Source organism: Marmota flaviventris, chromosome 1 (assembly GCF_047511675.1).
Source record: "Marmota flaviventris isolate mMarFla1 chromosome 1, mMarFla1.hap1, whole genome shotgun sequence".
In the NCBI taxonomy this organism is placed as follows: Eukaryota; Metazoa; Chordata; class Mammalia; order Rodentia; family Sciuridae; genus Marmota; species Marmota flaviventris.
Window position 1 is genome coordinate 205,211,546 of NC_092498.1, and position 27,135 is coordinate 205,238,680.

The 27,135-nt window shown below is 56.0% G+C and overlaps 1 protein-coding gene across 12 annotated transcripts in view; it reads right to left on the bottom strand.

Annotated features, from left to right (window-relative positions):
- Window positions 1–26,773, bottom strand: part of Crtc1 (CREB regulated transcription coactivator 1) — a 74,242-nt gene extending 47,469 nt beyond the window's left edge. For 8 of the 12 annotated variants that reach the window (XM_071600909.1, XM_071600948.1, XM_071600938.1 and 5 more), the window contains exon 1: window positions 20,618–20,968. In XM_071600909.1, coding sequence (XP_071457010.1) covers window positions 20,618–20,944 — 327 coding nt within the window. In that variant the 5' untranslated portion in view covers window positions 20,945–20,968. Of the gene's footprint in view, window positions 1–20,617; window positions 20,969–26,626 lie in introns of those variants that run through there. The other 4 variants (XM_027932063.2, XM_027932062.2, XM_027932061.2 and 1 more) reach the window with 1 other exon arrangement.
- Between the last annotated feature and the right edge of the window lie 362 nt (window positions 26,774–27,135).

Sequence of the window (27,135 nt, forward strand, 5' to 3'; positions counted from 1 at the left end):
TCCCTGGGCGTCTGTCTCTGTCTGGTCTCCTCTTTTTATGACACCAGTCACTGGGTTCAGGGCCAACTCAAAATTTAGGACCACGTCACCAAGATCTTAATCACAAATCACACCCCAACAACCATTTTTCCAAAAAGGCCCCAGTCACAGGTGCCAGAAGATAGGACGTGGGTGGGAGTGCTGGGGTCACTACCCAACATACCACACCAGCATTGTGGTAGGCCAGATGGGGCCCCCACGAGCCCACGCCTGCAGTGTGCCCCAGGTCTAACTCTCACTGGCCATGGGACCCAGAACAAGTGCCAAATCACTTGGCCTCAGTTTCCTATACCCAACACCGCTGAGAGTCCCCACTAGCAGGATGGTGGGAGGCTGGGATGCCAGTGAGTGGGTCACAGGTGTGAAGGACTGGCAGTGCACGTCCCCAAAACCCACGGATCAAGCCCAACAGCACACCCCCCATGCTCTGCTCTGCTGGGGTACAGGACAGCATGGGGACCCAGCTTCCCCGTGACCTGGGCATTCCGAGGTGCCCGATGTGAAATGGGGTACATACTGCCTGCTTCAGGAAAGCCAAGGACCTGTTTAAGAGCTAGTGAGGCGGGGGCAGTGGCCATGCCTGTCATCCCAGCTGCTCAGGAGGCTGAGGCAGGAGGATCATGAGTTCAAAGCCAGCCTTAGCAACAGCGAGGCACTAAGCAACTCAATGAGACCCTGTTTCTAAAGAAAAGGGCTGGGGATGTGGCTCAGTGGTCAGGTGCCCCAGAACACCCCCACCCCTGTCACAAAAGAAAAAGAGCTAGTGAGGACATGGTAGAGAGTCTGTGGTGGCTTGTGTCACACCCTAACCCCAGTCCCTGTGAAGGGACCTTATTTGGAGAGAGCGTCTCTGCAGATGTCGTTAGTTACGACAAGGTCATTCTGGATGAGGGTGGACCCTAAACCCAAATACTGGTGTCCTCTGAAGACAAGAAGAGACAGACAGACAGAGGAGAGAAGCCCATGAGACGCAGGAGGCAGCAGCTGGGGTGTGTGGCCGCAAGCCCCAGACCTGAACCCCCAAAGCCGCCAGAGGCCAGGAAGGATCCTGCCCTGGAGCCTGAGGACACCCTGATCTTGGACTTCTGGCCTCCTGAACTGGGAGGGAATATTTCTGTTGTTCTAAGCCACCGCATTTGTGGTCACTTGTCACAGCAGTCACAGAAAATAGAGAGACTGAGGCCCTACACATGAAGAGTATGTGTGTGTGTGTGTGTGTGTGTGTGTGTGTGTGAGAGAGAGAGAGAGAGAGAGAGAGAGAGAGAGAGAGAGAGAGGGAGGGAGGGAGGGAGGGAGGGAGGATGGGGACGAGGGAGGGGTTCCAGCACTCCCTGCTCCTCCACGATGCCTCCAAACACACCCCTGGTGTGCGCGGTTTCTGGAATGTGCGAGCACACGTCTCTATTTGTAGCTGGGGGAACAGATCCTTTGCAGTTTAATTTTAAATCTCATCACCAACTGAATAACGCAAACCACCAGCGGGGGACGCCGGCCACTTGAAACAGGGCCTGCCTCCCCACGAGCGGCCCCTCGGTCCGGGCAGGGAGCCCACCCCGCCCACACCGCCGAGCGAGCGGGGCCTCCCCTAAGCAGCCCCGTGCCCGTCTTGAAACTGTCAGGCCTGGTTTTTGACAGGTGCCTGACCCAACTCGGGAAGTTACATCCCAGATGCGGTGGAGGAGGAGGCCCAGCCTTGCTCCCGCAGGGTCACTGCCTCCGGGATCCTAAGCACTGCGGCTGATCTTCCAGAAGATGCCCCCAGCCCGTGCCCAGCAAATGATGTCTTAAAGCGGCATCACCCCCCGACACATGGCCTCGCTGGGGTCTGGCTGATAAGGCCTCTCTCGAGGAGCAGCCCGTTCCACGCCGCCTCCCCACAGGATGGCGGGGACCACGGGAAGATAAGACAAAAGTGCGATGCCCTCATTACCACGGGCCCAAAATAGCTTTAATGCTCCATTTTTTAGACATAGCTCAGTGTCGGGGTTACATAAGAACACTAAAGTCATTCTGTGATCCAGGAGGCTGGGTCCTGGGCCTGCCACAGCCCGCTACTACCCTTTGGGCAACTCTACATTCCCAGAGCCCTGTTAACAGAGCTCCCGAGACTCCCAGCCAGGCCTCCAGGACCCAGCGGGGTTGGACGTCACCCGCCTCCCTGTCCTCAGACCACGGCAGCATTTGTAGCACGCTCAGGCAGTCCAAGGGACACTCGCAGTCACCAGCCCCAGGCACCCACCAGGGCAAAAGAAAGCAGGGGCAGGGGCTGGGGTCCCGTCTGCACTCCCTGCACTCTCAAGATCACGTCCTACAGCCTGACCTTCAGGGCCCATTAGTAGCCCCTCCCCTGGTCCCAGTCCGGGTCATCATTCACCTTGTCCAGGTGTCCCCTAGACAGAAAACCCCCTGCATGTAGCCGACACACATGCCCTTCCTTTCTTCCCTTTCTTCAATTCAGATGGTGCCGCTCTCCGTGTTAAAATACACAGCAGGTCTCTATTCTATTTAAAACAAAACTCCCTGCTTATCAATTCGACAAGTTAAATGCCAAGTTTCCATATGACCCAGGAATGCCACTCCCAGGTCAAGGCCCCAGTGAAATAAAAACACACCCATGCAAACCCTTGCACACACGTGCTCAGAAGAACACAACTGATAGAGCCAAAAAAAGGGGAAACCCACCAATGAATGAGTGCCTACATAATGACATGTCCCGCCAAGCAGGGAGTGCATGCCTATAATCCCAGCGACTCAGGAGGCCAAGACAGGAGGATCTCAAGTCTGAGGCCAGACTCAGAAAATTAGCAAGGCCCCATCTCTAAATAAAAAGGGCTGGGGTTGGGTGCAGTGGCACACACCTATAATCCCAGAAGCTCAGGAGGCTGAAGAAGGAGGATTGCAAGGTCAAAGCCAGCCTCAGCAACGGCAAGGCACTAAACAACTCAGTGAGACCCTGTCTCTAAATAAAATACAAAATGAGGCTGGGGGTGTGGCTCAGTGGCAAAGCACCCATGAGCTCAACCCCAGCTCCAAAAATAAATAAATAAATTGAGTATATGCACAATGATGAAGCCATACAGTAGAACATTATACACCCACGAAAAGGAATGAAGCACTTACACCTGCTGCTATGCATGAACCTCAAAAACATGACAACCAGTGACAGATACCAGATACAGAGGGACACACATTGCAGGATTCTGTTGATATGAAACATCCGGAACAGGCAAATCCACAGACAGGAAGCAGCAGATCAGTGGTTTCGAAGGGCTGGGGGGAGGGGCGAGGCTGCTGGGAGGTAGAGGGTCTCCTTTTGGCGGATGAACATGTTCTGGAACTAGACGGAGCTGGTGGCTGCACAACACTGAAATGGTGCCAAATGCCACAGAACTGTTCACTTTAAAACGGTGAACGTTGCCAGATGCAGAGGCGCCCAGCTGTAATTCCTCAGGCTGAAGGAAAGAGACTCCGGCTGAAGGAGAATCACAAGTTCTAGGCCAGCCTCGGCAATTTAATGACACCCTGTCTCAAAATTAAAAATAAAAAAAGGACTGGGGGCACTGGGGTTGTGGCTCAGTGGTAAGAGTGCTCGTCTGGCCCGTGCGAGGTCCGGGGTTGGATCCTCAGCACCACATAAAAAAAATAAATGAATAAAATAAAGGTATTGTGTCCAACTACAACTAAAAAATGAATTAAAAAAAAAAAAAAAAAAAGGACTGGGGATGTAGCTCAGTGGTAAAGTGCCCCTGGGTGTAATCCCCAACATCCCCTCCAAAAAAGGTGACTTTTACGTGTCCCATTAAATACAATGGATCCAAACCCAACCCTGTCCCCGGGCTGGCAGGGCCCTGCCCTTCTGTCCCTCAGGACCGCTGCCAGGTCCTCCTCCCAGCCCCCCAAGTCCCTCAGCCCACACACTCTCTGCCTGTGCCATCTGCTCCCACACCCACTCCCCTAGTTCTGGGGACAGCTGCAGCTTTGACCTGGGGACCAGGTGCAAAGCCCCCTCCTCTGAGGGCCCCCCTACAGCAACCAGCAGCTCTGCTCTGCCCCTGCCCGCACTTGGCCCAGCTGGGAACTTTCACCTCCCCATGGAGCTGAGCACCTGTGTCCCCTGTCTGGGCCTCTGGGCAGACAGAAGGGAGAACGCAGGGCGTCACCACCCTCCAATGGGGACGCTGTTTGGGAAACTCAGCTTGGAGGGAACGCAGCACGGGTGGCCACCCTGATCCAGTCCAGGTCCACTGCAGAGACTCCAGCTGAGCTCCCAGGTGGCCCCTGACCCAAGAGCTACTGCCCAGGGACTGTCGGTGCAGCTGAGACGACAGCCACAAGAAGACACATCCAGTCCTGGGCTCCTCGTGCCCTGATGCCACACAGGGGACCCCAGGGGAGAGCCTGGCTTCCCTGCCCCTCAACGCCTCACTCCCAAGCCCCACCCGCCCCTCAGCCCCCACCTTGCACCTGTCACCACTCACTGGACACTCCCTGAATCCTGCACCCCCACCCTCCTGGAGCTAGACTGACACGGCTGGTGTGCACACACCCAAGTGCCCGCATGCACACACTCACACTGTGGCTACAAACCCCCGTGCGCCGCGATCAGCAGCATCTGGCCCGCAGCATCTGCAATGAGACCTTATTTAGAAAGGCGGTCTGTGCTGGCATAATCGGGTTAAGAGGAAGCCGTGCACTGCAGTACCGTGGCCCTCACCCAGTGGCAGGTGACCTCGTGTGATAAGAACAGACATAAGAAGGCCACATGGAGACAGAGTCAGAGGGAGGCAGCCACAAGCCAAGAAACTCCGGAGCCACCAGAAGCTCAAGAGGCAGGAAGGACACCCCCGCCTCTGCAGCCTCTGGAAAAATCAGCCCAACTGAGTTCGGACTTTCTGCCTCCAGAACAGCGAGCACACACTGCTGCTTTTTAAGACCACAGGTTTGTGGTCCTTTGTGTGGCAGCCCTGGTACTGTCCCTGAACAGGCATGGACACCCTCCCCAGAGCCCAGGGTGGGCACTGCCGACTCCCTGCAGGAGCAGGAGCTGCTCTTGAAAGGCACCAAGGGAGGTGGGCACAGTGGCGCACTCAGAAGGCTGAGGCAGGAGGGTCGCAAGTTCAAGGCCAACCTCAGCAACTTAGCAAGACCCTGTCTCAAAATAAAAAATAAAAAGGTCCAAGGCTGTCACTCAGTGGTAGAATGCAGAGTAGGGGCCCAGATCCAGACGTTCGGAGTTCAGGAGCCCCAGCTAGCCAGGAGGCTGAGGCAGGAAGATTACCTGAGCAAATGAGTTCAAGATCAGCCCAGGCAGCTGGGCATGATGGCACACATTTTTAATCCCAGTGGCTCAGGAGGCTGAGGCAGGAGGGTCAAAAGTTCAAAACTAGCTTTAGCAACTTAGCGAGGCCTTAAACAACTCGAGACCCTGTCTCAAAGTATGAAATTTTAAAAAAGGGATTGGGAATGTGGCTCAGTGGTCGAGTGCCCCTGGGTTCAATCTCTGGTACAAAAAAAAAAAAAACAGCCTGGGCAACGTGGTAAGACCTCATCTGAGGAAAGAAAACAGAGACAAAACAAAAAGTTAAACAGAGTTACCACATGGCCCAGCAATTCCACTCCTTGGTACAGACCCAAGAAAACTGAAAACCATTCACACAAAGCCTCGTACACACACATTCAGGCAGCTCTGCACACACCCGCCAAACCGTGGAAACCACTCAAATGCCCACCCACAGGTAAGCAGATAGACACAACGGCCCATCCACACGGTGGAGTATCAGCCATAAAAAGAAAGGAAATTCGGAGCTAAGTGGTGGCTCAGCGGCAGAGCACATGCCTCGCACGTGAGGCACTGGGTTCAATCCTCAGCACCACATAAAAACAAACAAACAAAATAAAGGTTAAAAAAGAGAGAGAGAATACATTAAAAAAGAAAGGAAACTCAGTCAGGCAAGGTGACACACATTTCTAATCCCAGCAACTGGATCGACTGAGGCAGGAGGACCACGAGTTCAAGGTCAGCCTGGGCAACTTAATGAGACCCCATCTCAAAGTAAAATAAAAAAAGAATGAGGGTGAAGCTCAGTGGCAAAGTGCTGCCTAGAGTATGCAGAAGGCCCTGGGTTCCAAGCCCAGCACCACACACGCAGAAAGAATGAAATCCTGATCTACAATGCGGACGAACCTCAAAAACATGATCCTGAGCAAGAGCAGCCAAGCCACAAAAAGCCACATAGTGAAGAGCCCATTTATGCAAAATGTCCAGAACACCCAGAGCTGGGCACGGCAATGCGTGCAATTCAGGAGGCTGAGACAGGAGGATCCAAGTTCAAGGCCAGCCTCAGCAACTCAGCAAGGCCCTAAGCAACTTGATGAGACCTTGTCTCAAAAATAAAAAATAAGGTGTAGGTATGTGGCTCAGGGGTAAAGTGTCTCTGAGTTCAACCCCTGGTATCAAAAAAACAAATAAGAGAAACAAAATACCCAGGGCAGCAAATCCAGAGATAGGGAGCAGATCAGTGGCTGCCAGGGACTAGACTTAGGGGCAGGGAGTGGCTGCCGATGGGGATGATCTCCTTTTGGGGAGATGCAAGTGTTCTGGATCCAGAGAGAGGCAACAGCTGCACAGCACCACACTGAGCTGCCGAACCGTAGACTCCAAAATGGTGACGTTATTTTGTGTATTTTACCTTGGGAAAAAAAAACATAAAAGAGAAACCAAAAGGATCCTCGGGGTTCTGGCAGTGTGGGGGTGACCAGAGGGGCCCACATCAGCCCTCGTGCATGCTGCCAAACTGGGAAGCCACCAGGGCCCCATGTGCATGTGGAAGAGAAACAACTGGTGACCCTGGACATCAGCCCCCACAGGTCCCCTCCGAGGGTGGCTGGGCACAGGCAGAACCCTGGGGAAGGCACCGCGCCTCTGCAGCTCAGAGGTGCTCACCAGAGCCTGCAGCCTGGCAGGCAGGAGCGGGGCCAGCCGCAACTGCGGTCTTCCTGAGGTCTGAGGAGCGTGTCCAGAAAAATGCAAACTGGTGGCCAACTTTAAAGTTTTTTATTTTAAAATTAACTTAAACATCAGAATTGCTGGCTTCTCCTTAAATGCTAGACGTGCCGACACACCAGTGCCTGGATTCCTGGCTGGGATTCATCAGCCTGCTCCCCCCACTGCCTCCCGTGGGAATGGAAGCTTTGGTCCCCTCAAGCCTGAATCCAGCTGGCCCTGGACTATGAGGGGTTGTCACCACTGGAGGTCACCCAGTGGACTGCAGCCCCAGGGCCACCAAGCCCAGTTTGTTCCCTCTACTCCCTGCTCCAGCTCAGCAGCTGCTTGGCCCGGTTCGAGGCCTGGAGGAAGCTCCCCCTCCACGAGCAGCCCCCCGGCTCTCCCTGAGAAGCCGGCCATCTGGGACAGGAAGGTGCAGTTAGGATGCTGCACGCAGGCCAAACGAGGCCTGGAACGCAGGCGTCCCCCGGAGCCAAAACACCAAAGACATCCACTGTGGCCCGTCCGTAATTAACCATGAGTGGCCCTGGCCTGAGTGGATGCCCCAACTCCTGAGGCCTGTGAAGCCCTGGGGAGGGGACACTGTGGGGTGGACCAAGCGTGAAGACAGATCAGCAGCCAGGCCCGGGCACAGGCTTCCTCCAGAGTCAGGGAGGGGCCGGGGCTGGGGCTCAGTGCTAGAGCGCCTGCCTGGCACGCGTGAGGTGCTGGGTCTGAGCCTCAGCCCCACATAAAAAGAAAGAAAGAAAATGAAGGCATTGTGTCCACCCACAACTAAAAGAATATTTTAAAGAAAAGAGTCAGGGAGGGGCTGGGGCTGGGGCTCAGGAGTGGAGCGCTCACCTGGCACTGGTGAGGCCTGGGGTCCACCCCAAGCACCAAGTAAAAATAGATAAACAAACAAATAAAATGAAAGTTATTAAAAATGGTTAAAATGGTAAATACTGATTTAAAAAAACGTAAGGGAGTAGGGCTGCGGTGTGGCTTGGTGTGGAGCGCTTGCCCAGCACCACAAAAAAAAAAGTTTTAAAGGAATTCCTGGGGTGTCGCCCACACTTCACCGTGACCCAGAGCCCCCACGTAAGGACACGGCCCACACCAGCGTTCACCCAGGCCCACCTTTACCCCCAGCAACCCCACTGAGTCCTGCGCGTCCACCCATTGGGCAAGACTTCTCTCTGGGACCAGGCACTGTCCCCAGCCAGCAGGACAGAGGCTGAGGAGGGTGAGGAAGCACAGGGAACCCGGAGCAGGGAGGCCAGCAGGTCCAGCTGGAGCGCCCTGGCACACAGGGCCACCTGAGCAGAGGGAGGAGGCCATGTAGGGGAAAAGCAGGGAGTGGGTGGCCAAGAGGTGTCATTAGGGCTAGGAAAAACAGTCCGGGAGAGGTCCAGCGAGTACAAAGAACCTGGGGCTCAAGGGCAAGCAGGCCAGCAGAGAACAGGATCAAGGGCAAGCTGCCCACGAGGGAGCCAAGTGGAGGGAGGGAGGCGAGAACCTGGGGGGGCCGGAGCCCCACAGAGCCTCACCCTGCACCGGGCAATGCAGGAGCAGCTGGGACGTGGCCGGTGACCCAGGCCTCTGCCCTCAGAACCCCTGCGTCATAGCTGCAGGGCTGGGACCTTGACCCTGGCTGCATTTAGACAGATGGGTGGGCTTCCAGGCACAAGGACTATACCCAAGAGAGATGGAACCTAGAGACCCACCCTCTCTTCTGGGTTAAGCCCCAGGCACACTTTTGGCTTCCCAGAGGGTCCAAGAGAGGTCACCTCCACTCCTGCACATGGCCTCTTGCACATACAGCTGCTGAACAGCCCCAGACTCCCTCTCTGGCCCGCATAACCCAGCCACAGACGCTCCCTGCCCTCGCTCCCTCCTGACAGCCCCCTCCTCACTATCCAGCCCCAGACAGGAACTTGAGGCCACATCCCAGAAAGTTCTGAAAGACGTCAGAACTGTCCCCAGATCATGTTGCTCCACCTAAGGATGATGGCCAAACACTGACCGAGGGGGCAGGCAGAGGGGCCAATCCCCAGGCCCTGTCCCCCCAGTCACCTCCTCTAGTACATCCACCAACACAAGCCTCTACAGCTGCTCTGCCACCACCTCGTGCACCTCTGTCTGCTCCAAGGTCAAGGCTGGCCCAGGAGCACCCTGGGCTCCCCAGGCTCTTCCCACCCCCTGTCTGGCCCTGCTGCCCTAGAAACGGCACAAGGATCCTGCCCCTCCAAGTACCATGCGGAACCGACAGAAGCCCTGGAAGGTCTGCCCACTGGGGGGTGAGGTGCACCCAAGGCCTCAGGGGAGGCAGCAGGCGGGGGGCGTCAGCTGGAGCCACAGCCCAGCTCCCAGCACCAAGCTGCAGGACGAGCCTCCCATGACATGAGGACCCTGGAACAGAGGGAGGGGGACAACCAGAGGCCGAGGGACATCTGCAGGGTAGGACGATGAGGGAGGAAAGTCACAGTGCGGCCTGCATCTGCTCTGTGTGCCGCTGTGCTGGGGACGAGGGCGGGCACTAGCAAGGTCCTGCAGAGACCTGAACAATGGCAGAAGGGCAGCTGCCACAGGAACCCAACCTTGGTCCACGCGCCCCATGGGACGATGCCAAGGCCCTCGGGCCGGCTCACGTCCAGTCACCCTCCCTCCCAGCCCCATGGCTCCTGGCCAAGCTCTTCCCACCCCTCAAACTCAGCTCTCCAAGGACTCAGGCCTCAGGGCTTCTCAAGTGTCAACTCTTCTGTCAGCCACCTCCCCAGAGCCTCCCAGACCTGCTTCCAGAACGTTCCCTGTGATGCTCACAGGATCCTCCTCTAGCCCAGCAGCCCCTCACCAGGTTCATCATGTCCCTGATTCCTCCTTCCACACCCCCGCTCAAGGCCCTGGCAGAAGGCACAGTGATCTCCCTGATGCTGGTGTCACAGCCAGAAACCCGGGGGTGGCCCCGTTTCAGCTGCCTAAGCCCTGCGTCCCCCTCACCCAGTCTGCTTACCCACACCACCATCCCTCCCCAGGTGCTCCTCCATCCAAAGCTGAGCCTGGGTCTCCCCTCCCCCACCCCACGGCCGCTTCAGGACCACGGCCAAGCTCCCCACTTGGCTCCCAGGGCCCTTCCGGATCTGGCTCCTCTCCCCTCCCTTCCCACCTGGCCCTTCTAGGCCTCTGGGCCTCTGTACATGCTGTTCCTCCACCACCCAAAGACCCTTCCCCTCCCCCCTGCACCAGTGACCGAGAGTCCTTCCTCCTGTCCTACTGCAGAGCCCTCCTCCGCTAAGCAGCCTGCTGTGGACAGCCAGCAGGGCAGGCGATGGCCCTAATGGCCGATCACACACTAACAGGGTCCACAGCACACCTACTCTGGAGGCTGAGACGTGAGGATCACAAGCTCTAGGCCAGCCTTGGCAACTTAGGGAGACCCTGTCTCAAAATAAAAATTTAGAAGAAAGGGCTGGGATGGAAGTCAGTGGTAGAGCACTTGCCAAACATGTGCAAGGCCCTGGGTTCAACTCCTGGTACTGCAAACACACACACACACACACACACACACACACACACACACAGAGTTCAGACAGCACAACCCAAAGCTATCTCCAGACTCAATACATTCCCTATCTAAACCCAAACAACATTTGAATAGAAATTTAAAAAGATACACCGTAAAATTCACATGTAATCTCAAGGGACCTCAAATAGCTCGGGCAATCTTGAAAAAAAAAAAAAAAAAAAACAAAGAAGGGGGACTCACACTTCCCAACTCCTAAACTTACTACGAAACTACGATAATCAAAACAGTGTGGTACTGGCACAAAGACAGACATATAGACAAAATGGGATAGAGAGAGAGAGCACAAAAATAAGCCCATATGGTCAAATCATTTTTTGACAACGGTGCCAAAACAATTCAATGGGGAAAGGACAATCTTTTCAACAAACGGCTCTGGAAAAACTGGATTTCCATATGCAAGAGAATGAAGCTAGACCTTCCCTAACACCATAGACGAAAATTAACTCCCAACAGATCAAAGGCTGAAAGTTAAAACTGTAAAGCCAAAAAACGTTAAAACCATAACTCCATAACTGTAACTAGAACTATGAAACTATAAATCTAAAACTACATATAACTCAAACTATAAAAACTTTTAAAAGTAAATAAAGGAAAAGCTTCATAACCGTGGATTTGGCACTGATTTCTTGGATCTGACACCAAAAGCACAGGCAACAAAGACATACATAAATTGAACTTTGTCAAAATTAAAAACATTTGTGCGTCAGAGACGCAATCAACAGAATGAAAAGGCCCCATTCCCATGGAAAAAGAGAAAATCTCTGCAAATCATACAGTTGATAAGGAGTTAGCATTCAGAATATATAAAAGGACAACCCAACCCAAAAACTGGTTTGCAGAGGACTTCCAGACATCTCGCCAAAGAAGATGAATTGATGGCCAAAAACACACGAAAAGATGTTCGGCATCTTTCACCAGCCACGAAATGCCAAGGAAAACCACAACCAGATACCACCTCACACCCCCAGGATGGCTATTATTAAAAAAAACAACAAAGTAACAGTGGGGAGAATGTGAAGACACTGTTGGTAGAAATGTAAAAAAGGAAGACCGCAGCCCCTGTATAATTACTTCTTGGTTTGGGGGTTTTGTAGTGGTGCTAGGGACTGAACCCAGGGCCTTCCGCATGCCAGGCAAGCCCTCTACCACGAAGACACGTCCCCAGCCCAAGAAGCCAAGTCCCCAGCCCCCGCAGCCCCTGTATAGAAGAGTATAATTACTCAAAAAAAAAAAAAATCAAATACAGAATTAACACACACTATAGCCACCCCACTTCTGTGTATACATGCAAAATCCTTCAAAGCAGGGACTCAAATGGACATTTACACAGCAATGTTGGCAGCAGCATTACTCACAAGAGCCCACCGCTGGAAACAGCTCAAGCGTTGGTCCATCAATGGATGAACAGATACTCAAAACGTGACCCACACACATAGCAGAATAACACCCAGTCTCTTTTTTTCCCCCGGTACCAGGGATTGAACTCAAGGGCCCTCGACCACTGAGCCACATCCCCAGCCCTATTTTGCATTTTATTTAGAGACAGGGTCTCACTGAGTTGCTTAGGGCCTCGCTTTTGCTGAGGCTGGCTTTGAACCTGCAATCCTCCTAGCTCAGCCTCCCCAGCGCCTGGGATTAAAGGCGTGTGTCATGTGCCAGGCAGCATCCAGTCTGAAAGAGGAAGGAAATCCTGACCCAGGCTACAACGAGGATGAACCCTCAGTCAAGCAAGCCAGTCACAGATGGCAACATGCAGGAGGGTCCCAGAGTGGTCACATTCACAGAGATGGAAGCCGGGATAGTGGCAGCCAGGGCTGGGAGGTGGGAGTGGGGGCTTATGTGTGTGGAGGGGACAGGGTTTCAGGTGGAAAGGTTGGAAGTCCTGGAGAAGGATGATGGCAACGGTTACACCACATAAAAGCACTCGATGCGCTGACCAGTCCATGTTATATGAATTTCATCAGAATAGAAAAGGGGGTCTGGGGGCACAGCTTGGTGGTAGAGGACTCGCCTCACATCCTCAAGGCCCTGGGCTCCATCTTCAGCATTAAAAAAAAAAAAATTAATTTCTCTGGAATTCCTACCAAAAAACACACCACCTCAGTCCTACTGCCAGGAAACATCAGCAAAATCACTGTACAAAATGCTTGGGCAACACAAGGGGTGAAGGCCAGGGGTGAAAGAGAAATCAGGAACCGTCACAGGTCAGAAGAGTCCACGGAAACACTTCCACTAACGCCACCTGGAATCCTGGAGCAGCGGAAGGGCAGCAGGGAAACGTGGGAGAGTCCAGCGCAGCCTGGGGCGGAACTTGGACCACTTGCAATCCCAGGTGACCACTGCACCCAGATCAGCACACGAACCTTGGTGAGGGAAGCCGGGGGAGGGGCAGCAGGGACTCTGGATGGTGTCTGCAATTTTTCCCCAAGTCAAAAACCATCTCAAGGGCTGGGGATGTGGCTCAAGTGGTAGCGCGCTCACCTGGCATGCATGCGGCCCGGGTTCGATCCTCAGCACCACATACAAAACAAAGATGTTGTATCCGCCGATAACTAAAAAATAAATATTAAAATTCTCTCTCTCTCTCTCTCTCTCTCTCCTCTCTCACTCTCTCTTAAAAAAAAAAAAAAAAAAAAAAAAACATCTCAAAAGAAAAAGTCAACGCAGGGCGCGGGGCCCACGCCGGTAACCCCAGTGGCTCGGGAGGCTGAAGCCGGAAGATCAAGGGTTCAAGGCAGCCTCAGCAACAGCGAGGTGCTAAGCGACTCTAAATAAAAGACAAAATAGGGCTGGGATGTGGCTCAGTGGTCAAGTGCCCCTGTACTCCCCAAAAAAATAAAAATAAAAAGGTAAAAGAAATGAATAGCCACACCACCACCAAATGAAACTGAACAGGCCGGGGCTGTGGCTCTGGGCAGAGCGCTTCCTAACACACGGGGCACGGGGTTTGATCCTCAGCACCATATAAAGATAAACACATAAAATAAAGGCATCTGTCCATCCACAACTACAAAAAAGAAAAAGAAAGAAAGAAACTGAACAGAGATAATTCATAAACCAAGATGCCAGGTGCAAAGGTGAACAGGGCACAATCCCACCCTCATGGCTGCACAAGTGGCACCCAAAGGCCAGCCTCAGGCAGGAGGGCGTCCCTGCAGCCACCTGCTGCATGCCAGGTGGGCAGGCCCAGGGCCAAGCGCTCTGCCCAGGGAGTACCGTGTGTGCCCGGGCCATCTCTCCAGGGGCCTTATTAGTCTCCTCCTTGTGCAGATGGGAAACTGAAGCCCAGAGGGGAGGGCTCATTTGGCAGGAGGTGGCAAATGTGGGGTTTAAGCAGCAGAAACAAGCCACTCAGCCAGGTGCTGGGGGCCCTAGGATGGGATTCTTGGGGCACAAGTGGCCTCTAGCACCCCAACCCTGTCCTCTCTGTGTCTACTGAGCCTTCTGGGAAATTCACCTCTCCCTGCAGAACTCAGCTCTGGACGCGGCTGCCTGTGGGCCAGGACTGAGCTGAAGGGGCACAGAGCACCCAGCGGGGGTGTATTCATTCTGTGATTTAATGAGCTACTCCTGTCTTAATATAACCACCAAGCCCACCAGCCTGGGAGGACACAAGGATCCCCACAGCGGGATGGCAGCGGGATGCTCACAGATGCAAAAGGACCCAGCAGTTAAGGGCCCTGGGAACTTCTCCCTCTGGTCACTTGAACACTGATCTTGACCGCAAGTGAAGAGAGGCCTTCCAGCAGACACTGGGGGCTCAGCGGCCACTGCGAAGCTGGGCAGCAGCTCAGTGTGCTCATGATGGGGACACGCTCCACCTCTGCGTGTCCCCATCATAAGGGCCGCCAGCCCCGCAGAGGCAGCCCCAAGTGCCCAGCCTGGCTGTGCTGACACTTCCTCCCAGAAATTTCTGGGCGAATGACCAGCTGGCACGCACCCTCCCTCCCTCTGCACCCAGGTGAGCAGTGCCAGATGCACAGAAGAAACGGGAAGCGCTTCGGTTTCTCTGGTTTCAATTTTAATTGATGTTTGGAAACATAATTTTTTTTTTAATCAAGGTGTGGGCTGGAGGTGCAGCTCAGCGGACACGAGGCCCTGGGTTCCGTTCCCAGCACCACTGAAACCAAGGTGTGGCAGCCGAACACACCCACAGGAAGGGCGAGCAACCTGCAAAAGTCCTCAAGGAAGCCTCACCAGGCAGGGAGCCCCTGAAGCGGGCGGGGGTCTTGGGGAATGGGTGTTCATATACACGCAGCAGAAGGCCCGCAAACAAGAATGCCCATCCCCGGGCTGGGGGGTGGCGGTGTACCCGGGGACATCTCCCAGTGCTGGTCACAGAGATGCAGTCCCTTTGGGGTCAACGCCCCACCCACCCGTGCCTCAAGCTCCACCTCCCAGGAAGGGCAGGCGCAGAGCAGGGAGGACATCCTATACGGAATTAGGACCCAGTGTCTCTGCTGCGGAAGTGATGTTGCTCCACATGGGGCCACCAGGGAACAAAGTCATGGCCAATTAGCATAAGCCTCCCCTTGTCTGTGATCCTGGGGAAACGAACTCAAGACTTGAGTGAAAAACCTGTGGAATGATTCAGGAAACTTACAGCACGTCACAGAGCCAATCAGACTTGGCCCAGCCACCCCCACCCAAGTCACCCAGCCCCAGCGCCCACCACCTGCAGGGGATACCAGCCCTAGCCCACTCCCAGCTTTCCTGCACCCACCTGCATTCCTCCCAGGTTTGTCCCCATGTGGCAGCCATAGGAATCTTATACTAAGCATCAATGTCACGACACCATCCTCAAAACCCTCCCCAAGCACTGCACCACCCTGGAACCAGATCCCAAGCCACAAGGCAACATCCACTGAGCCCAGACAGGACAGCTTCTCCCTGTGGGAGGCCTCCTGCTTCTCATCATCTCGGCCACCCTTGTTCCCCAGGCTCAGCTCAAACATCACCCCCTTTACTTTCAGAGCCGTAACCTCAGGGGACAAGGCCAGATGGCTGCTGGTGTTTTCTGAGCATTCCCTAGAAAAAACAAGGTCTCCATCTGATTTGACCTGCAAGGCATCTCCAGGGCCTAACACTTAGTAGGTGCTCAATTAACACAGACTGACTGACCAAAAGAATGGACTCCCAATTCAATCCCAGCCACCAAGGGCAACATCACTCAGAGACCCTAGTGCTGCTCGCATTTTCCCTAGGGAACCCAGCAGGTTGGGCGGGTGCCACCACACTGCCCCAGGCCCATCCCACCCTTAGTCACAGGGGTCTGATGGCCTGTCCTGGAACTGGAACACACTGTATGAGTTGGTACAGACTCAGGGCTGGCTCGCTGAAACAGTTCCAGAGATGGCCGTGCTACTCTCCTGGCTCAGGACACCTTAGTGGCTGGTACACAATCAATCCCGCATTGAGCCCACAACTCCAGGCCATGTGTGAGGAACTAAGGGGGACGCCTGAGCAGCAGCGGGAAACCCCGCCTCCTAGAGAACACCACCTCGGAGGCTCTGGAAGGATCTCCGGCAGGTCACAGTGCCCGGCTGCTGCTGCTGCCTGCTGAGTACCCTCTGTGCGACCCACCGAGTACATGCTGTGCACCTGCTGAGTACCTACTGAGTACCCACTGCGTGCCTGCCAAGCGCCTGCTGAGTATACACTACGCACCCACTAAGTATATGCTGTGCACCTGCTAAGTGCCTGCTGACTACCTGCTGTGTGCCAGGCAAATGTCTGTTGTATACTTGCCAAGAACCTGCTGCATGCCCACCCAGTGCACACTCAGTGCCTGTGTGTTTGCGGGGCGTGTACCCCAGAGCCTTAGCGGCAGTGAACAGAGTGCACATCCACACACCAGGCCACACTCAGATGCAGAGAGCTGCACAGAGACACTGGGACCCCCATTTCCCAAGGACAAAGCACAGCCCAGATGGGACATCCTGGAAGGAAGTGGGGAGCCGGCTGAGGCTGGGCACCTACGGGATGGCCCTCCACAGTGCCCACGCTGCAGAATCCTCCATGCCCATCTGAGAAGCTGAGGACGACGCCCTGGCCACGCTTCATTTCCTTTTGGCAAATAATAAATATTGACTCTCCGCATCCTCGGCCCTGGAGGCACGTGGTAGCTTCCTTGTTTGGGCACCTGGACCCCCATCCGGCCAAAGCACCGCAGTCGGACGCGGCCAGGGAAGAACACCCCCCTTCTGCCCTGGGCACGCTGGATATGGTGTATGAGGAGAGGAAAAGGGAGGAGATCAGAGAGTGCCCCAGCCAGGCAGGGAGCCTGCTCCATCCTGTACCATGAGGCCTGGGGTCCCCATTCTCCCAGGAACCCGCCGCCCTGGCCTCCTGAATGCCTCCCAGCCAAGGCACCCCTCCTCCTACTGCAGGGGATCAGAGGTGGGGCCATTCCCAGAGAGGGACCCTGCAGAGCCTCCCATGCACATGCGTAAGAACACACTCAAAGAACGTGCGGTTCAGGAAAAGCCCAGGGCGGCCTGTGCCAATGGGCAGATATGCACCAGGCTCAGCATGACCCGAGGTCAGCTTCAGAAAAACCTGTGCCCTGAGGCCAGACACAGGTCCCAATCCCTACTCCTCACATTGCAAGCCTCGCGAACTCCCAGGCCTCAGTGTCCCCTCTATGCAATGGGCTCTTTTTCGTGGGTTCCCACAACAGTCCGCTGGGTCCACACTACGTGGACTCTAGCAAACCCAGCTCCTGCCACTCCTTGTATGGCCCTGATGACTGTGGCCATCCCACTGAAGCCTCGCGTGGCTCCCCGTAGCCCACACGCTCAGGGCCCTCACCACCTGCCCAGCTTCCTTCCAGCTGCTGGTCCTGGGCAGTTTCTCTCTAAGAGCCATTTCCTCCCTGCGCGGTTCCGGCAGCCAGAGTGCCCTGCCCCACCCTGCCCAGCTGGCAAGCCCTGGCTGTGTAACGCGAGAGGACGCACACTGGCCGCTGGCTTGGTCCAACCAGGTCAATCCTAGCTCACCCCTAATGCTGCTGGCCTCCACGCCGCGGCCTCCCTTCTGTGAAGCAACAGAGAGGCCGGGTCTGCCTGTGTCGCTACATGTTGCAGGCTTCAGGGTGGCCCTCAGGTGACTGTGGCCTCTGCCCAGCCCTCTCCCACACTCACTCAGGCAGGGACCGCTCACCGGGCTTCTGGCCGTGCCCTGCTGCCACTCAGAGCCAGGTCGCTCTCGGTGGTGGGGGCCGTCCTGAGGCTGTAGGGCTCGAGCAGCATCTTTGGTCTCTACCCACTCAATGCCAGGAGCACCCCCACACACCCCATCGTGACAACCAAAAACGTCCCAGTGCTGCCAAATGTCCCCAAAGGCAGAATCAGTCCTCAAGAGCATGCTGCTTTCCATGGAGTGATGTCGTTTCTTTTTTCTTTTTCTGGACTGGGGACTGAGCCCGGGGTGACCTACCACCGAGCTGCATCCCCAGCCATTTTCACCACTTACTCTGAGACGGGGTCTAGCTACATTGCCCAGCTGCCGTGACCTCGTGGTCCTCCCGCCTGGCCTGCTGGGATCACAGGTGTGCGCCGGCGCCCAGCCCAGCTGCGGGCCGATGCTCCCTTGGCAAGCGTTCAGGCCGACCCCTCCTGCCAGCTGCCCCCAGTGTCCACGTGGCATTCCTGATGCGGCTTACGGAATCCCGACTGAAACCAGAAAGCCGGCGACACAGAGCACAGCTGACCCAGCAGAGACTAAAGAACCCCTCAGCCCCCAACAGTAGGGCCAAAGGGCCCACGGTGTGACAGGAACCCAAGGGACAGAACAGAGACGTGACTGGCCAAAGCAGGTGTTACTTGGCACTGTGCTCTGAGGGGCTAAACCTGGGGACAGTGAGGAGGGAAGACATTTCCTGGCTGTAAGACAACTGGAAGCTGTCACCCCCAGGACTGGCCAACTAGCTCACCCCAGCCCAAGGTGAGCACCCTCCTTCCACCTAGGTGACCCGGAGGCCCAAGCCCCCAAGCAGGACCCGTGTGGCAGACTCTTCAGACCTCCACCTAGGACCCCAGCCCCCACTCCAGACAGCAGAAACAGAGTCTTGGGGAGCCTGTCCCTGTCCCTCCAGATAGTTCACAGGCCCCCAAACCAGGAGGAGTGCCACCTGCCACGCCCTCCCTCCAAGCCCCCGCCATCTCCAGCCAATCCTCCTCACTCTCCAGGTCAGCGGGTCTTGAAGACACACTAGCCCAGGGGCCAGCAAACACCTGGGCAGACCATACCTCGACTTGCCATTGTCCCACAGAAGGAGCCAGAGACACGTGTCAACGAACGGGCGTGGCCCGTGTTCTAATAAAACTTTATTAGGTGTAGCTAGCCAAGGCCTGGATCTGTGGGGTAGGATAGCAATCTGGTGGGTCCCAGCTGGCATTCTGTGTTAGACGTCGGGCCACCAACATGCCAGCCCACGGGAAGTGAGGTCCTGGAGAAAACTGCCTTCAGGGAGTACTTGCTGGTGGACCCGGGACGGCACGGAGACAGGTCTAATTGTGAGACTCAGCCAAACTACCATGCCGGTCCCTCAGTGGGGACACTCCCCTCCCCCACCCGGCCACCCTATCCTACACATACTGCAGGTTTGGAAACTCTCCTCCGATCCCCAGCGAAGGCGGGCCTGACTACATCCTCTGAGCACTGGCCACTTGGTTAGGTCACAACACACAGCTACCCCCTCCCAGGAATCTGCCCGAGAGAAGTGAAAAGGAGCAAATCCTCACGAGACGAGACGCTCGCCACAGCCCAAGGAGGAAAGGACCCAACGTCCACCAAGAACAAAGGGAGCCAAAGCGGGTGAGCCATGCCATGCCTGGAAAACACCGGTGAACCTCGAAAACAGGACGCTGAGCGGCAGGAGCCACTGGAAAGGCCACACGGTGTGTGAGTCCACTGTACGAAATGCCCAGAACAGGCGACTCCACAGAGCACGCGGCACATCAGTGGCTGCTGGGACCCGGGGGAGGGGGACGGGGGAGTGACTGGGCGGTGAATGCACAACCTTGTGAATGCACTAAAGCCACCGTGTCGTATACCAAAATGGTTAATTTACTGCGAATTTCATCACACACACACACACACACACACACACAAAAAGACACCATGGCGCCCGGGCAGACCACGGAGGAGCGCCAAGACACGTTCTCGGGCTGGTGGGGGCACCCGGGAATCACGTGCGGGGTACATGAATGGAAAGGCCTAGAGCCGGATTGGGGTCCCCCACAGGAGCCTCCTTCCCGTGGCGAGCCATCAGATGAACCAGGAGGCTCCTCTGCATCCCCTGAGAACCGGCACCCAGAGCGCGCTCCAGGCCCAGCGGGCGTGGCCCCGGGAAGCAGAGCTGCGCCCCAGCCACCACCTCGAGGCCATGACGGTGAGGGGCAGGAGATGCTGACTCCCAGGCCCAGGTCCCCAGAGAAACAGGACTTGGCTCCGGAAATCGAGTCACACAACAACAACAGCACTCCCCCACAACCGGAAGCTCCAGTTTGTTGTGTGTGTGTGTTTGGTGGGTTTGGCTGCTTTGAGACGGGGTCGCACCAGGTTGCCCAGGCTGCCCTACAACTCCTGGGCGCAGGTGATCCTCCCGCCGCAGCCTCCCACGCAGCAGGGACCCCCGGTGCCCTCCGCTGTGCCAGCTGCCCGCTGGTTTTAATCCTTGCTCCAGACCGCCGCTGCATGCTGCCCGGGGTGCACCCCAGCTCGGCCTCCTCCCAGAAGGATGCTCCGCGGGCCTCAGCTTCCCCATCAGCAAGATGGAGGGAAAGCAAGCTCCTTGCTGAGGCGTTACTTCTAGGAGTAAGTGCAGCCACAGGGTGCGGAACAAGGCACAGGGCTCCTTCAGGGCACAGGGCAGACTTCTCCTCCGAGAAACCTCTGCTCGCGTGTCCCCCACCCAACTCGGCACACAAGCCAACACCCTCACCCAGCACCCCTGCCCTGGGCCCAGGCCCTGTGGTCAGCCCCCAACCAGAGGCGACCCCTACCTGTGGCCCTGGTATCCACCGTCTGTCCCTCTGTCTCACTGTCACCCTGAGCTCAGTGTGGGGCGAAGGCCCCCGTTTCCCACGGTGGGTGAAGGAAGGGCCGCTCCCCCACGGAGCCAGGCGGAAAAGGCCAGGCACCTCAGCAGCTGCCAGCCCGCCTCGGGGAGGTCCCCACCAGGTGCGGCTTCCGCAGGCTCTCTGCCTCAGACCCCAGGGAGCCTCCTGTGGCCACTGTCGCAAATGACCACAAACTGGGAGGTGTGAAAGGACCCAAATTGACTCTCCCCCAGTTCTGGAGGCCAGAGGTCTGTGAGGAGGTGTCGGCATGGCCACCTGCCCTTGAAGGCCCCAGGGCAGTCTCGTCCTGGCCTCTTTGGCCTCTGGTGCTCCTTGGCTGGTGGCCACCTCACAGCAATCTCGGGCTGTTTTCACGAGGCCTTCTCCCCTGTGGCTGTGGCACGTCCTCTTTTCTTAAGGACACCAGACACTGGCTTGCAGGCCACCCTAGATCCTGGACGATCTCTCCTCGGGCTCCTGACTCTGATTACATCTGCGACCCTTCTTTTCCGACGAAGGTCCCCCTCACAGGTGGGGGGTGGGAGGTGTTTTCCTTGGACCCACCGGCCACCCGCCACGGCGGACAGCTGACAACCTGGGGGGCTTTGGGGGGGCAGGCAGAGCGGCGAGGGCGCCTCATCCTGTCCTCTCATCAGAGTGGCTCAGGGAGTCCTACATGCGCACCGAGCCGAGGCCACAGATGGCACCGGGGAGTGGAAGCAGCCAGCATGGAGGCCACCCGTGCCAAGCGTGACTGGGGGCCACGATGGGGGGCCGCCTCCACACGCCACTGGTCCAAGCCCCTGCTGCACGCTGCCTAGACCCACCCGTGCAGGGCCACCACATCTCAGAGCAGGACCAGGAGACTGCAGTCCCTCAGTCGTGACCAGGTCACCCTGGGCTGCTTTACCGGGGAACTTTGGCCCAGGTGCTGTGGCCTGAGACACTCAGTAACCAGTGAAGGGCCGGGGCGGTGGCTCAGTGGCAGAGCCTCGCACGTGTGAGGCGCTGGGTTCCATCCTCAGCACCACATATGAGTAAAATAAGGTATCGTGTCCGTCTACAACTAAAAAATATAAAATAAATATATAAGTAACCAGTGAAGCCTTGGCCAGGTGGTGACACCCCAGCTCTATCCCTAACCCTTCCCATCTGACCCCCCAGCCCAAGTGCCACCAAAATCCCTTGCTCTTGGTCACCCCCTATGGGAGCCACCACCCCCCTACTGGCTGCCTGAAGCAGCCACTCAGCCCATACCACCCCCCTCACGGCTGTGGCCATCTTCTAAGCCAGAAGCATTCTTGGGGGTACACAGTGCTACCACGGGACCCCGCAACTCCACTCCCCAGCACAAGGCCAAGGACGCAGATGCCCATAGCTGCCAGATCCCCAACAGCCAAAAGGGTCCAGCGGGATACGTGAATGTGACAGATCCACATAAAAAGTATATCGCTCAGCTACACCGAGGAATGAAGTGACGGATGGAAGGGATAGTTGTGCAACACTGCGACTGTACTTAATGTCACTTAATAGTACACCTCAAAAAGGTTAAAGCAGCTAATTTTATGTTACATATACTTTGCCACAAAAAATTTTTTTGGCAGAGCGAAGGATTGAACCCAGGGGTGCTCTACTACTGAGCTACACCCCAGCCCTTCTAATCTTTTATTTTAAGATAGGATCTCGTTAACTAGCTAAGGGCCTTGCTAAGTTGCCAAGGCTGGCCTCAAATTTGCAATCCTCCTGCCTCAGCCTCCCAAGTAGCTGGGATTACAGGCATGTGCCACTGCACCTGACAGCCATAAATTAAAAAAAAAAAAGGAATGAAGCAGCAATCTTTGCTACTTCAAAAGCATGGTGCTGAGTGACAGAAGCCAGACACAAAGGCCACATGGCGTATGATTTCATTGATATGAAATGTCCCAAAGAGGCAAATCCAGAGAGACAAAAAGCCGATTAGTGGTGCCAGGGGTTGGGGAAGGGGAGTAGGGAGTGACTGCTAGTGGGGGTGGGGTTTCCTTTAGGGGCACAGAAGTCGATGCTGGGCGTGCAACTGTGAATATGATCACACCACTGCAAGGTGGGCCCGGACGCTGTGGAGAAGGACAATAGTCCCTTGGCACCCCAGGGGCCTGGATCCAGGACGCTCCCAAAGAAAACCAAAACCCACAGATCCTCAAGTCCCTGGTAGGAACCGGCGTCGCCTTTGCATAGAGCCAAGGCACTTCTTTCTGCAGAATCTCCCTCATCTCTCGATGACTTCTGACACCGACACGACGTAATTGCTGGGAAAAGTCACCGTACTGTATTGTGTGGGGAACAAGGACAGGGAAAAGGTCTGTACGCGTTTGGTTCAGATGCAATTTTCATTTTCCAAATATTTTCAATCCCCTGTTGGTGGAATCTGAGGACACTGAGACCGGGGACACGAAGGGCCAACTGTGACAGGAATAAGCAACAGACGGGCCGCGGCTGAGCCTCGCGGGCTCTGTCCCCAGGGTGAAATCCAGGCCTTGCACCCACCTCTCCTCCCCTCTCCACCCACGCCAGCTCTAGGCTTCTCCCCAAGGCCTCCATACCTCTGAGTGGGCAGCCTATGTCGCCCTCTGCGCCCCCAGCCGTCCCCTCCCAGCACACCGCTCCCTCGTAGTGACAGCCTCCTTCACTTGATTCCTTCTTCTCCCCCCAAATCCACATCAGCTCCCCAAAAGCACAGCCGTGGTGGACCTTGTACACCACTGGGTTACCACACACCCAACACAGTCCCTGGGACACGCTAGGCAATAAAAATTGTCACTAAGTGAAATGAACGAGCTGCCCCAACTTTACAGGTCTGGATTCGAGGCTCAGAAAGGTTGTGAAACCTGCCCTAAGCCACACAGCAGAGCGCCACAGCTCTCCCACAGGAAGGAAGGTAGCAGCTCCCCTGCTCAGGCCTGCACACCACACCAGTCCCTCCACCCAACACCCTGGGGTCCCCCGACAGGGACGTACTCATCCAGGTAAACCCCTGCAGATCAGCCTCCTCCGCCTGCAAGCCCCTCAGGCGAGCCCACCATCGCCACGGGGAGCCAGGAGCACACACAGGAGGAGGCTGGCCGTCCTTAGAAACTCCCGAGAGGAGCAGGCGCTGACCCGGCCACTCGAGTCCATCCACAGGTGTGAGCGAAGCCCTGGTGTCTGCTGCAGGAGGGAGCTCAGGCGGGGACCTGTGTCGGGTGAGCCCACTCACCTACAGGCCACACAGACACACCATGGCCAGTCAGGCAGAGTGCCTGCTTGTCCTGGTCCCACCTGCCCAGGCGGCACAGCCCACGGCTGCACGCTCAGCACTGAATTCTACCCAGCCGGGTACAAGGCTCGAACCCTGAGCACCTCTGGGTCACTCTCCAGTGGGAGACTTCTCCACCTTGGAAACCTGGAGCCAGACTGCTCTCTGGGTGGGGTGTGCTGTCCATTGAGGGTTCTCAAGAGCATCCCTGGCCTCCATCCCCAGTGCCAACAGCCTCCCTTAGTCAGGATGATCAAAACATCTCCAGATATTGCCAAGTGTCCCCTGATTCTGCCACCCCCACCAGTAGAAAACACTGCTTTGTCTCCAAAAGTTCGGTGTAAATGCACCTCAGCCTGGATCCAGCCCCCCCAGTGTGAAGAATGCAACAGAGTGCGCGGCGGGAGATGGAAAATGGACACCAGTGTGGACAGAACCATCAAATGCATATTCTAAAAATTTTTTCTAAATTCACTAACCAATGAATGGATAAACAAATATGATGTTTCCATCATAGGAATATTACTCAGCCATAAAAAAGAATAAAGCACTGATACACAACATAGATGGACCCAGAAAATGTCAGGCATGCCTGGTGAAAGCCAGACACACAAAGCCACACAGTGCAGGATTCCATTGATACAAAATGTCCAGATCGGGCAAATCCACAGACAGAAAGCAGATTAGTGCTGCCAAAGGCGGGGGGAGGGGGAGAATGGGCTGTGACTGCTAATGGGGACAGTTTTTTCTTTGGGGGCAATGAAAATAATCTGGAATTAGTGGTCCCAGTCACACAACTCTATGAATTAACTAAAAATCACAGATCTTTTTCATTTTAAGCAAGTAAATTGTATGATATGTGAATTATATCTCAATGAAGCTGATATTTCTTATCCTTTTTTTTTTCTTTTCGTAGTTAAGTGCACTGAACCCAGGGGTGCTTTACCACTGAACTACATCCCTAGCACTTCTTATTTTTTATTTTGAGACAGGGTTTTGCTAAGTTGCCGAGGCTGGCTTTGAACTTTCAATCCTTCTGCCTCAGCCTCCCAAACCACTGGGATTCCAGGCGCCCAGCTGGAGCTGTTCTGTTAAAGAAATTTTTTCAACAATAGTCCATTTCCAGCCCCATGCAGAAACCAAACTTCCAACCATGATGACACCACAAACCTAGTATGACCCCTTGCTTCCTGTCACACTACAAACATTTGACACCATGTGCTAGAGATAAGCCGCATACACTCCTGCTTCAGTTAATTGACTGTGGATGCCACTCAAGTGGCACACTTTCTTTCTTCTTCCACTCATTCATTCGTTTGCCAACCACCTCTTTCTTCACATCCTAGAGGAGAAACATTCGAGGCCCGCTCCCTAAGCAGGCTCTTGCAATGTCTGCCCGACACAGCACCAATCTGCACTGAATGTGTACACAGAAATGAAGACACACATCCTAGCCTGCAAGGCCACCTTCTTGGAGAGAAACAAGCATCTAATTATAAAATAACACGACCCCAAAGTTCCACCTGAGGAATCAGAGATGGAGGTAAGTCCACCTGCACCAGTCAGATCAGTGGCTGAATCCAGAAACCAGGGGTGTGGGTGCCTGCAACTCCCACACCCACCTCCTCTTAGATCCCACAGTGCAGGATGAGGTCTCACCACTGAAGGACCACAGCAGACATTTGCAGCCACCTGTGCACAGCATGCTCTCCTCCTTGACCCCTGAGGAAGGTCTTGCTAGACACACTTGGGAGGAAACTGAGGCCATGATCACGGGCCTACGAGAAGAGCCGCTTCAGACCCCACCGCCAACACACCCTGCTCCAAGCCCGTGGCAGCTTCCCAAGTGAGCCAGGCAGAACCTGGCCTGCTCCTGCAGGCCACATGCACCCAGCCACCTGAGGCAGACCTATCCTCCCACCCTCATCCTGAAAGGGCCCCCGTCCCCCTGGGAGAACATCACCTGGTCCCCAAAAGTTCCAGGACTCAGCACAATTTGCCTTCTTAGGTCCCATCAGGACCCCGTGAGGGAGAGCATCCGACCTTTCCCTCACCTGTTCAGGAATGAGAGATACCTGTCCCACTCCAGGTCCACAAGTGGGGACGTCTGTCCCTCCCCAACACCCAAGAAGGGCACAGGTGAACGTGATGTAGAGGCACCTCTCCCCCTCAGGTAGCAATGCTGTGAGAGCACCTGTACTCCAACGCCCAGGTAAAAATGATGCCGACAAGCAGCACTCAGCCCCTACACCTCAGCGTCATCCTGTCCCCCCAGGTAGCAGTGACACGGGGACATCTGTCCCCTCCAGGTAGTAATGATAGGCGGCATCCGTCCCCCTCAGGTAACAACGATGTAGTGGTACCTGTTCCCTCCGGGTAGTAACGATGTAGAGCCCCTGTCCCCTCCAGGTAACAATGATGTAGTGTCACCTATCCTCCTAAAGTAGCAATGATGTGTTGACACCTGCACACCTCAGGTTTCTAGGATGTGGGGGTACCCGTCCCGCCCACGACGCCCGGGGCACGGGGACACCTGTCCCCCTCGGGCCGTGCCAAGCCCCGCCTCCGCCACGCGCGCCCCGCCCCCGCCGCGCGCCCCCCCGCCCCGTGCACGCGCCAGACACGCGCCCCCTCCTTTCTCCTCCCCCGGCCCCGAAGGGTCGGCGCGGGCACCCCCTTACCCGCGCGGCGCGCGTCAGGCTCAGGTCCTTCATGACCTCCTCGAAGGCCGCTGTCTCCTCCGCCTGCTTCTGATTGTGCAAGGCGATCTTCTCGCTGAATTTCCGCGGATTGTTCGAAGTCGCCATCTTCTCGCCGCCGCCTCCTCCTCCTCCTCCTCCTCCACCTCCTCGCCCCCCCACTCGCTCGTGCCACAGCGCAAGCGCCGGCCGGGCCCACGGGCGGTGAGCACTGCGCAGGCGCGCAGGCGGTCGTGAGCGCGGCGCAGGCGCAGAAAAGAGACGCGCGGCGCGGGGGCGATAGCGCATGCGCGCGCCTCGGCGGCGCGCTTCAGACCCACGGGGAGGGAAGAGGGAAAGAGTGGGAATTTCGGCGCAGGCGCTCTGATCCGCTGCCTGACTAGCTGGACAGCGGCCGCCTGGCCGTTGGGCAAGATCCAGAAATGGGCCATAGTGCTGGAGACCCCCAGAGCGAGCCAGCCTGACCCACGCACTCCCGTTTCACAAGGGTG